Consider the following 12521-nt stretch of genomic DNA (forward strand, 5'->3'; position numbering starts at 1 on the left):
CCAAAGACTCCTTCGAAGAGGTGACAGCACAGGTGGATACCACCCGAGTAGTGGCTTTTGTTTGTCATTTAATTTTCCCAGTTTGTTCTATCAGGTTCTCTCACTCTAACTCTGGCTGGCCTGGAACTTCCAGCGCTCTTCCTTCCTCAGCACCCTCAGTACGGGGACTGGAAGCTGGACTTCCTCTCTTTTCCTGGATCTAGATGTGTGAGTGTGTGACAGAATAGGGAGGATGACCAGAAGCTCCTCTAAGGCCCCGAGGCTCCATGGTGATTCAGCATTTCCAGGCTGTGATGAGCCAGTGAAGAACTGGATGATGCTCTTGGACCACAGCCTTTCATCTCTACGCCGGGTTTTCTCCAGAAAGTCCTGCCTGGAGTCTATCCAGCAGCCCCAATACAGGTTCTCAAACAATGACCTCAGTTAAAAGACCAAGGAATAATGCTTTATTGACTTGGCACCTAAGAACAGTGGCCACAGGCCTCCAGGCTTCTTTGCTACTGCAGAGTGGAGGCTCTGTGCCGGGGGCAGTGGAAATCAGAGATGGTGCAGGAAGGGGCTCCTCCTCTCCCTGCTTTGTCCCCTGAAGCCCCCTTGTTCAGCCGAGCACCATCTGAGTCCAGGTCCTCACCCAGCAGGGAAGGTGAGGACCTAGGACCTTCTGCAGTCCCCTGACAGTGTCTGTAGAAAGAACAGCCCAATCCTTCTGCCTCCCCTCTTTTGGGGGGGGGGGAAGACCAAAACAGGTCATTAGAAGTGTTTAAGGGCATTTGCCATGAGCCCAAGCCTTGTGGATATGGATGGAGAGAAGAATGGTTGGGGGTACTATATGAGTTTCCCCAAAGAGCAGAGGTGAATCATTCTCCCACATGTTTTGACTGGGCACATTACCACGTTCACTGTACTGGGCCTCTAGCAGGTGACAACAGTCTGAGACCACACAGTAAGAGGAGGGGGGGGGTGTACTGCAGTGTAGCTCCCCCCTGCAAGGGGATAAAGGGGCACCAGGAACTGCAGAAATCACAGGAGGGGATCCTTGAAAAGGAGGGGCAGTTCCCCCATAGGTTCCTTTGATATGATCCAGAGGGCACAGCCAGTTGTGTCACAATGGCTGGCACAGGACACTGGCGTCCTCGCTGTGGTCACAGTTGTGGACATCCCAGCGGATATGAGAGCAGAGTAGCAAGGTGCTCTCATCTCCTCGGCATTTGACATTGTCCAAGAGGATGGGGCCTCTGCCTGGGCCAAAGTGGGCCTCGCCGGGGGCTGCCAGAGCCTGGCCACATCCCAGCTGACGGCACAGGACAATGGCTGCCCGTAGGTCCCAGGCATCATCGCAGACAGTGCCCCACTGCTGTCCTAGGAAGAGCTCTACCCGCCCCTCACATCGGTGGCTTCCACTAGCCAGGCGGAGGTGCCCTGTGTTGGAGATAAGGCCGGAGGGTCAGAAGAGCCCAGGGGCACAAGAGATGGCTCCATGGTTGCCATCAAGTCACATGGCTTGAGTTCTACCCCCAATCCCAATCAGTGACAGGAGAAGAGCAACTCCCACAGGTTGTGTCCTTGACCTTCACATTCATACTGTTGTGTGTTCACATGGATGTGAACACATGCATGCACATACACACAGACACCAATAATGCTGGACATGGTGGCACACACCTTTAATCCCAGCGCTAGGGAGGCAGAGGCAGGCGAAGCTCTGCGAGTTTGAAGCCAGCCTGGCCCAGATCTACGCAGTAAGACCCTCATGAAACAAAGTAATAAAAAACTGTTTTTAAAAGGAGAAACTGACATGCTGGAAGCTTCCATGCTAGACTAGGTCAAGGGATGCCCTGGGAGCACTCAGGACAGCAGGTGACAGTAAAGCTGGGCAGCAGGACTAGAGATTGAAGAAACAACACGTGACTCAGTGCTGTGCTCTCTGCTAAGGCCTCTGCTCACAGTCTCAGTCCCTTAGCCATAGGTTAGCTACCTGGGGTATGTGACCATGTCTTCTCTTGTCCCCCAAAGTTTCCTGTCTCCCCTTCTGCACCTGGATTCCCTGAGCTAACTTGTTTTTCTGATGAAAGCTGTGGGCCATCACACCTAATTCTGCATTCTCTCGCTCCTAGATTGGATCCCTATCCTTTCGGTTCGATTCCCAACACTAGAAGTCTCTAGATTGCTCTAGTATTTAGACTTGTGAGACCCAGGTGGGCTTCAAATACACAGAACTGGCCTTGAACTGATTTTTCTGCCTCAGTCAAAGTGTTGGGATTACAGGGGTGTTCCAAGACACACAATTTATGAGGTGCTGTGTCACAGATAAAGCCAGGGGTCAGGAAGGGCTGGCCCACGATGACATGGCTAGAGACTGAACCTGAAGATCCTGCAAACCAGGCAAGCACTCCACCCACAGGACTATCCCCTACTCTCAACTCCCAGTTCCAGACTACTCTAGTTTAAAATCCACCTCCTCCTGCCTGGGTGTTGGACTCCCATCAGTGAGGCCTTGGAACAGCACAGAAGGACAAGCGTTCCAGGACCTGGTCAGTTCTGCTTTGCCCTTCCTCAGCCCAGGTCCATCTTCACCCCAAGGTTCCAACCTCATTTTCAGTGGCAGTAAGCACCTACCATCTCTGGGCCGAGGACTGGGCATTCGGGTGGTCTCAGAACCATCCTGCTGGACTTGGAGTCCCAGCTCCTCTGGGCCTGGCTCAGCAAGGGCAGAAAAAAAAAGTAGGGGGCTGTCACGTTGGGAAACATGCTCTCTAAAGCCAGGTCACCTCTCCTAACCTTCCCATGTTGTAGAGACAGAAAGGACCCCTGAGAACTGCCAAGACACAGGAGGGCCCCCGAGGCCTGGGCAGCCAATAAAGATGGAGATGCCACTTTCTGTAGCAAGCAATGAACAAAAGGAGTACACCATATCTCGTCAGACTTTGTAAGCGGCCTTTTTTCCACTGATTTCTCTGAAAAGTCAAAGGCTCTCTGGGAAAGTAGTCTACTCCACCTGCTTCCTCTCCATCACTAGTACTTAGTAGGAACCGTGACTCAGCAGGGAGGGAATCACACAACCCTTTGCAAGTCGGAGACAGCACAGCACGAACCCTCCCTACGTCGCGCCCTATTCTCTCCCAGCAGAGGACTCGCCCTTCCGGTCACACCGCTACAGCACAGGCGCAAGCAGTGCTACTCCCCTGTGCGTAATACTTCCGCTGCAATGCAGCAGACACTGCCACGCCCATTCCTCATCAGACCCTGCCTAGCCCTCACCACAGAGCATGCGCGGCAAGGCCCCGCCCATTCTCGACTACCCGCCCACAAAACAGTGGGCGCCTGCGTGCAGTTGCTCGCCTTTTCAATCTTGAACCGGCCCTAAAGGCTACGCAGGTCCTGCCCACGAGGCAGTAGGCGCAGGCGCACGACCCCACCCATGCCTTTTAGGTTTGGGCCCCACCCCCGCTGCGAGTGTTTCAAGGGGCCACCCCCACGAGGCTGTGTGGGGGCTCGTGCCCCGCCCCACACAGAGCCTCGCTCATATTGTCTGCGAGCGCATGCGCACACCCCAGAGTGTGCGTCTTCAGGGCTCGCCCGGCTCGCCGGCGCCCCGCCCAAATCGCCCAAAGCGCCCGCGGGTGGCCCCGCCCATTCCTCCTCGGACTCCACCCCCCATCCCCCGCGCTGCAGCTTCACCTGCGCACAGGGCTCCGGCGTCTTCGTGATGGCCGCAGTTGTGCTGTCCCCAGCCCAGGTGGAAGCAGTCGCTGAGGCGGGCCTCGGTCCCGGTGCAGCCTACGTTGTCCAACAGCACGGGGCCTCGGCCATAGCCGAAATGGCCAAGGCCCGTGGCTCCGAGCGCGGGCCCGCACCCCGCCTCGCGGCAGGCCACGCGCGCGTCCGCGAAGTCCCAGTCATCATCGCACACGGTGCCCCAACCCCCGGCGTACAGCACCTCCACGCGGCCGCGGCACGGGCTCGGGCCGCCTACCAGCCGCAGCCTGCCGCCTGCAGGGCGCACAGGCCGGTGCCAGAGTAGCCGGGCTGGGGCGGCGAGATCCCTACTGCAGCCCGCATCCCACCCGCTCCCACCCTGTGCGGGACCCGGGAGGTCACTTACTCTTCTTCCCCGAGGCCCAGGCTGCCGTGCTGAACCGCATGGTATCCCTGGAAGGCAGGGCACCAACTCCTGTAGCTGTCGAGACAGGGGAGCCTTTGAAGGGGGTGGGGGGCGAGGAAGCCATTAACCACACCCATGCCCAGAGCCACAGAGCTATCTGTGAAGTCGCCAGAAAGCTTGATAGAAATAAACATCTTTTCTTTCTTTCTTTCTTCCTTTCTTTCTTCCTTTCTTTCTTCCTTTCTTTCTTTCTTTCTTTCTTTCTTTCTTTCTTTCTTTCTTTCTTTCTTTCTTTCTTTCTTTCTTTCTTTCTTTTCAAGACAGGTTCTCCTGTAACCTTCAATGGCCTGGAACTCACTACACAGACAGGGCTGAGCTCAGATCTGCCTCCAGAGTTCTAGGGTTAAAATCTTTTAGGTTTTGAAGACAAGGTGTCCTTTAGGTTGGCTTTGGACTCCAAAGCTCTCCGAGCTCGACTCATCCCTGTGGTGCTGGGATGGAATGCTTGAGTGAGGGATGTAAACTGAGTTAAAACTCTCAACTCTCAAATACGTTAATTTTTATTTTATGTTCATTGATGTTTTTTTTTTAATATTTATTTATTATGTATACAACATTCTGTCAGTGTGTGTGCCTGCAGGCCAGAAGAGGGCACCAGACCTCATTACAGATGGTTGTGAGCCACCATGTGGTTGTCGGGAATTGAACTCAGGACCTTTGGAAGAGCAGGCAGTGCTCTTAACCGCTGAGCCATTTCTTCAGCCCTGTTCATTGGTGTTTTGCCTACATGTATGTCTGTATGAGAGTGTCAGAAGCCCTGGAACTGGAGTATAGACAGGTGCAAGCTGCCACGTGGGTGCTGGGACTTGAACCCAGGTCCTTTGGAAGAGCAGCCAATGCTCTTAACCACTGAGCCATCCCTGCAGTCCCAGGTATACTAATTGGAATCATAGTGATAGTTGTAGCTCTAATTCCAAACTTCTCACCTTGATTTCCAATTTGAATTCCCTCACATGGACTCTCAATTCCCTACCTCAGCAGCCATCCCTGATTTGACACAAACATTTTTTTTCTTTTTTCTTTTTCTTTTTTTTTTTTTTGGTTTTTCGTGACAGGGTTTCTCTGCAGCTTTTTTAGAGCCTGTCCTGGAACTAGCTCTTGTAGACCAGGCTGGCCTCGAACTCACAGAGATCCACCTGCCTCTGCCTCCCGAGTGCTGGGATTAAAGGCGTGCGCCACCACCGCCCGGCTTGACACAAACATTTTAAAGAAATCTCTTACCCACTCTTCTTTCAGAGAATCTGAATGTCATCCATGCTCGTTTCTACCCATCTCTACTATCTGCTCCAAAGCCTTAGCCGAAGTCACTTTCCTGTGTCTTCTAGAACAGTTTCCTTAGTTCCTACCCCTTCCTGGAGCCTTGTCCCAACCCCGGCAGCTGGGAGGGCGGGCTCTTCACCTGCTGGCTCAGTGCGCCATGCCCAGTCTTCTTTCGTGGCCAAGGAAGGCGCTGCAGTGAAAGTCGGAGGACCCAGAGCTGGAGCGGGAGAAAAGACAGAGGGTCAGACATAGGGCTAAGGTGGTCTCGCAGGGCTGGGAGCCCAGCCAGGACATGAGGAGCCCCACCCAACCTTGACCGCAGTAATCTATGTGGCACATAGACTGATGTAAGCCTGTTACATGCTTTCATTTCTGTGCCCCGTGTTCTCAAGAAGCCCAATGTGTACAATATACAAAGATGCAGCGCTTTGCCTGCTAGGGACCTCTGCTCATTTCCGAGGGACTCACAGAATATGACAAGGCTAATTTTCTGGCTGAGGACATACATAGCTCAGCTGGCAGAGTGCTTGCCTAGCATGCTCAAAGCCCTAGGTCCATCCTAACATCTTGTGAAATGATTGCGGTCGTATATGCCTGTAGTGCCAGCACTGGGAAGGTGGAGGCAGGAAGATCAGAAGTGTAGGGTCACCCTTTAAGTACTGAGTTCAAGGCCAGGCTAAAACAAAAGATAAACTCTTTATCCTATTCTCTAGATAAAATGAGGCTAGAAAGGGAGGGAGCATGAACTCCATTGAGTGAGGTCAGTGGTGATTCTGCTAGGGCTCTGGGTGACTCTGGGTAAGGCTCTGCCTCTTAGTACCTCAACTTTTCCATCTGTAAGATGGGAATGATAACCTGGTTTGCCGCAGACACTTTCCATCTGTCTGTTTGTGAAATGGTGTTCTGGCCCCACAAATCTTATTTGCTGGGATAAGGGTATATTTAGCACAGTGGTAGAGTACCTGGTTTATATGCCCAACGTTCTGGGTTTGAGTCTCCAACACACGACGATAATAACTCATCTGATAGAGTGGGTGGGGGGCCAGTGCATGTAATACCTGCACTAGGGAAGCTAATATAGGAGGAGGGCCAACCTGGACTAGACTGAGACCCTGCCTCAGCAAGACAAAAATCACATCTATTTTATTTCACTTTGAGACAGGGTCTCACTAAGTAGCCCTGTCTGGCCTTGGACTCACAGAGAACAGCCTGTCATTGCCTCCTAAGAGCTGAGATTAAAGGAATGTACCACCAGGCCCAGCCTTTTATTATTTTACTTTGAGACAGGGTTTTATGTAGCCCAGGCTGGCTTCAGACTCGTTATGTAGTAGGGGATGACCAATTCATTATGGCGCATGTCCTGAGTGCTGGAGTTATTGGTATGTACCAGTATGTGCCTGGTTTATGCGGGGCTAGAGATTACACACAGGACTTCATGCATGCTAGGCAAGCACTCCTTTATCTAGCTACATCCTCCACCCCAATGCCTACCTTTTATTTACTGAAAACACCTCCCAAATTGGAAGTAGGACATACAGGAGAATATTCTATTTATTACATCCTCAGAACTGTAAATAACTGAGCAGGGTTTTGCAGATAGGGGCTTTGAAAGTATCTTTGAGGGAGTAATGGAATTTTTTTTTTTTTTTTTGCTTTATTCTTAAATAGTCCATGAAGAATACTTGGAAATGGCTAGAAAATTCTGGAGGCATTTCTAATAACAGAGGCATACTATGATATTCTATATAGTTAAAGTATGTGAGAATAATGAGGGTTATTCTAAGTTGCTTCCCCAGCGCAGGCCTGAGATAATACAGGTAATTTCTGAGCCTTTCTGGAGAGAGCCCTTTTCCCCACCCAGCCCTAGTTCGCTTCCTCCAGTTCTCCTCCCCCACCCTTTCTCCCTCGAAAGGCCCCGCCCCCGCCTGCTCCGGGCACCTGCACAGAGCGCCCCCGCGTCTTCGTGGTGTCCACAGTTGTGTACGCCCCAGCCGAGGCTCTGGCAGGCTGCCAGGCGGGGCTCGCCACCTTCGCAGTGAACATTGTCCAACAAGATATGCCCGGTGCCATAGCCGAAAAAGGCATTAGTGGTGGCGGCCAAGGCGGTCCCACAGCCCAGTTGGCGGCACACAACAGCAGCATCGGGCAACCCCCAGTCATCGTCGCAGACGGTTCCCCACAGACCACCGTGCAGGATCTCCACCCGGCCTTGACACGGGCCGGCGCCGCCCACCAGGCGCACGCTGCCCTCACCTGGTGAAGGTGGATGGAGAAGGTGGGACAAGCAGCATCTTATGGAGCCACGAGAAGGCATTTTCATCCACTTCATCAATGCACCTAGCCAAGCACAGAGCCCTCCCTAGGGCCTCAGGACCCAAACCCAAGCAGGGATAAACTAGCCTGCTCGCCCCTTGACCAAACCTTCTGACAGTCCAGAGTATTGGATTGTGGGTCCCAGGATAACCAGTTTAGAGTGTGTCATCCTGACCTAAAACCAGCCTTTTCTTTTCTATCCCTGCTCTACTGGCCTTCTCGAATGTTCCTGTTTGTCATGTCCAGAGGCCCAAAGAAACCCTCACTTTGCAAGATTGTAGCTGTCACCCTTCCTCTTCCACAAAGCCCTCCCTGATAGATGGGTCCCTCTTCCCTCAGGGGTCTTCCCTCTTCTTGTCCCTCCATTTTATTGTGACCTTGAAGCCCTCACCCCCCTCCTGTCGCCTCCTCTAGCCTATCAAGGGTCTCCCCACACTAGCATGACTTACCTTTCCCATTTTGGAGGGTTGTAGCGGGTGCTACACTGGTCAGCACCTTCCTTGTTGGGGGCTGTGTGTGCAAGAATTCTGCAGAGGAAGGAGGGAGGAAGCAAAGATGCGTGGATCTTTCCGTTCACCATCTTCACACAGCATGTGAGGGTCAGGAGTCTACAGCTCTAAGATGCCTGCTTTCAGGATCAAAGCCCCAAGTCCTGGATTTAGAGAACCACTGTCTGACCTCAAACTTGCTGTGGAGGTAAGAATGACCTTGAACTTCTGATCCTCCTGCTTCCCCAATCCTAGTGTCATAGGCATGTGTCACCATGCCTGTCCAAAGGCCTAGTTCTTACTATTTTTTGCTGTTGTGTATATATGGTGTACACATGTGTGCATGTATATGTGTAGGTGCGTGCACCATGTATGTGCGCCTGGGGACCAGAGGTCCATGTTGGGTGCTCTCTATTGTTCATTTTGTTTATTGATTGGTTATTATAAACACGTTTTAGATTTGCTCACTTCATGTGTCTGAGTATTTTGTCTACACGTATGTTTGTGCACCATGTCGTGTGTATACTTGATGTCTGCAGAGATCAGAAGAGTTATGGATGTCTGTGAATTACCATGTGAGTGTTGGGAACCAACCCCAGGTCCTCTCCAAGTCCTGCCAGAACTCTAAACCACTGAGCCACCTCGCCAGCTTCTTTATTTATTTTTATTTTATGCATATGATTGTTTTGCCTGTATGTTTATATATTTATACCCCACATACATGGAGTGCCGATGGAGTCCAGAAGAGGGCATTAGATGATCCCCTGGAACTGGAATTAGGGGTCGTTAATGAGTCACTATGTGGGTGCTAGGAATCAAACCTGAGCAGCTGGTGCTCTTATCTCTCCAGTCCCTTAAGCCCAGCTTGCTTTTCTCTCTCTCTCTCTCTCTCTCTCTCTCTCTCTCTCTCTCTGTTTTTTTTTTTTTTTTTTTTTTTTTTTTTTTTTTTTTTTTTGTGAAAGGATTTCTCTGTGTAGCTTTGGAGCCTGTCCTGGAACACATTCTATAGCCCAGGCTGAACTCGAACTCACAGAGATCCATCTGCCTCTGCCTCCCAAGTTCTAGGATTAAAGGTGTGCGCCACCACCACACGGCTTAAGCCCAGTACTTAATGCAGTTGACATCCCTGGGGAACTTACTAGAAAAATTAAATTCTCAGGCCCTACTGTAGACCTGAAGAATCAGAAAGTCTAGGCTGTACCTGCAGCTTGTGTTCTCGCTCATGTTTGCCGGCTAGATAACAGCTCTCAACGCCAGCGACTCTGAGTTCTGCTGCAGCTCTAAGCACTGCAGGGCTTGTGGCCAGAGAGACCCCAGGGGTCTATTAAAAGGGAGGGGTAAGTCTGGTATGATGATTCATGCCTGTAATTCAGCTTTTAGCAGGTGGAAGGAGAAGAATCAGGAGTTCCAAGCCATCCTGGTCTGCATGAGGCTTCATGTCAAATAAATGAAGGAATGGTGGATGGATGGATGGATGGATGGGGTGGGTGGAGCACAGCTCAGTGGTAGATTACTTGCCTAGAGACATTCTGACACAGGTCTGGGCATGTGTCTCAGTGGTAAAGTGATAGCCTAGCATGCAGGAGGACCCAGGTTCAATCCCTAATCATAGGAAAAGAAAACCCAGGAGGGGTACTCTGTGTGGGCATTCAAGCCCCACCCCCTGCTAGTCCCTTTGGTCCGTGAGCCAGAAGTGCTCTAGTCAGCTTCCCTGGCCCCGCGGCGTCCCCTCCTTCACTCACCATCACACAGGACGGCCACATCTTCATAGTGGAAGCAGTTGTGGACACCCCAGCCCCTGCTGCCACACTCGCTCAGAGAAGCTTCCTGCCCCCGGCACTCCACGTTATCCAAGAAAATGGGACCTCGGCCTTGGCCAAAGGCGAGGGGCCGCGGCACTGGCAGGGCCAGGCCACAGCCCAGCTGACGACACACCACGTTGGCATCCACAACGTCCCAATCATCATCGCAAACACTGCCCCAGGAACCGCTGTGCATGACCTCCAGGCGCCCTCGGCAGCGGCTTGGGCCCCCTACCAACCTCAGTTCTGTAAAAAGGGGGACAAGCCGGTGGGTTGGGGAATCGGGAGCCCAAACTACAGGATGCCATGGGATCCTTCAAACTAGTGTGGCTGGGTCAGCTTGGGAGTATCCGCGAACAGATGAAGGGGTAGAGGCAGAACCTACCTGGAAAGGGCAGCGGAGTTGGCTGGAGGGCACTGGCTGAAACAGAGGAAGAACGTGAGTCTCTGCTCGGCTTTGGGGAACTGGTCCCTTCACACAGCTGTCCCTTCCCCACGGTCTCACCATCACTCTCCTCCCCTTGGAGGCCTCCTCTTCGAAAGGCCTCATCTGTGGGACAACCCCCCACCCTCCCTATCCCAGAGGTCCATAGTCTCGGCAGATGGGCTCCAGACCCATTCGTTTGGATAGCAAAATCTCAGTAGCTCCCTCTGCTACCTGCAAGGAATCTGAGCGCCCGAGGCTTCTCTCTCCACAAAGCAGTTTTTTGGTGTCATTTTTCATTTTAAGAATTAGTTATTATTGCTTTGTTTTTGTTTTTTTCGAGACAGGGTTTTTCTGAATAACAGCTCTGGCTGTCCTGGAACTTGCTTTGTAGACCAGACTGGCCTCAAACTCAGAGATCCACCTTCCTCTGCCTCCCGAGTGCTGGGATTAAAGGCGTGGGCCACCATTTATGTGTGTATGTATGTGGAGGTCAAAAACAATTTCTATGAGTTGGATCTCTACCTCTATCACATGAGTCTCAGGAATCGAACTTGGGTGGTTTCAGCAAGTGCCTTCATCTGCCGGGTCATCTCACTAGCCATTTTAGTATTGTTTTCAAATTTATTTTATTCCCTAGCTGGGAGTGGTGGTGCACACCTTTAATCCCAGCACTTGGGAGGTAGAGGCAGGCGGATCTCTGTGAGTTTGAGGCCAGTCTGGTCTACAGAGTGAGTAGTAGTGAGTAGGCTCAGAGTTATCCTCCAGGCCCTCATAGCCCAAAATGTGGTTGCTACTATGGGCGGTACTTAAATAAAAACAAAAAACAAAAAACAAAAAAAGAAAGAAAGAAAAAAGGAAATTTTGTTTTATTGTGTGGGTGTTTTCCTACACGTTGTCTGTGCACTAAAAGCAGTACCGCCAGAGGCCAGAAGAGGGCATCAGATACTCTGGAACTGAAGTTAGGGGTCCTTGTGAACCACAAAGAGGATGCTAGGAATTGAATTTGGGTTTTCTGGAAGAGCAGCGAGTGTTCTTAACCAGTGAGCCATAGCTTCAGTCCCTTTTCAATGATTTCTTGAGAAAAGTCATATAGTCCAGGCCTACCTGGAATTTGCTGTGAAAATGAGTACGGTTTTGAATTTTTTTAGCCTCCTGATTCTGTCTCCTAGGTGCCGAGGCTATAGACCTTGGGAAGTTGAGTCTCTTTCCACTATGCAGATTCTAGGAATCTAGCTCAGGTCCTCTAAAAAAAAAGCTTGGTGACAAGCTTTCTCACTTGCTGAGTCATCTTGCCTGTCCTGTTCCTTTTGCTTGTTTGCTTGTTTTTCAAGACAGGGCTGGCTGTTCTGGAACTCGTTTAGGAGACCAGTCTGACCCCGAACTCACAGAGATCCGCCTGCCTCTGCCTCCCAAGGGCTGGGATTTAAAGGTGTGCACCACCGCTGCTTGGCTTGTTTTTGTTGTTTTAAGACAGGGTCTCATGTAGCCCCAGTTGGCCTGGAACTTGATATGCAGCTGAGGATGTTCTTGATTCTCTGACTCTTCTGCTCTGACTTTCTAAGTACTGGGATGACAGATATGCGCCACCATGCCTGGTCTCCTGCCATGGTTGACAGTGGGGAGAACTGAGAGTTAGAGAGGAATAGCAGGGGCTGGCTGGGGATACTCACCCAGTGGGAAGAGAAGAAGCAAGGACAGTGCTGGGGGGAGGGGCAAAGGGGCTGCACCCCCATCCCCAGGCTTCCATCCCCGGCTCCACTCCTCAGGCTGGGGACCCATTTGCATCTCTGTTTCCTTGTGCGTCCAGCCAGTGAATGGCTCTTCAGAGGGTCCCATCAGGAATCGGAGGAGAGGTCACAGCTGGACCATTTGGAATTCAAGATCCCCAGTGTTTAGTTCCAGCTGCATGGGCCAGCTGCAGGGGGGAAGGACATATCCACATGGGGTTGACATTCCTAGTGGAGGGAGAGACAAGTGCAGCAGCTAGAAGATGAGAAAGATGGGCGTGGGCCAGGCCATGTGGGCTCAGTAGCGTGCTTGCCTAGAATCTGCCACTGAGAATCTGGAGG

The 12521-nt window shown here is 51.7% G+C and overlaps 1 protein-coding gene across 1 annotated transcript; it reads right to left on the minus strand.

The window, feature by feature from the left end:
* Positions 1–1102: 1102 nt before the first annotated feature.
* On the minus strand, positions 1103–12288 carry Ssc4d (scavenger receptor cysteine rich family member with 4 domains). The gene is made up of 10 exons (XM_038344323.1): positions 12123–12288; positions 10411–10446; positions 9966–10271; positions 8185–8262; positions 7361–7675; positions 5562–5639; positions 4103–4177; positions 3679–3990; positions 2617–2694; positions 1103–1419 (listed from the first exon to the last, which is right to left on the minus strand). Exons 1-10 carry the CDS (start codon positions 12286–12288, stop codon positions 1103–1105), a joined length of 1761 nt encoding a protein of 586 aa, XP_038200251.1.
* Positions 12289–12521: the final 233 nt, after the last annotated feature.

The sequence above is a fragment of the Arvicola amphibius genome, chromosome 10, assembly GCF_903992535.2.
Source record: "Arvicola amphibius chromosome 10, mArvAmp1.2, whole genome shotgun sequence".
Lineage (NCBI taxonomy): Eukaryota > Metazoa > Chordata > Mammalia > Rodentia > Cricetidae > Arvicola > Arvicola amphibius.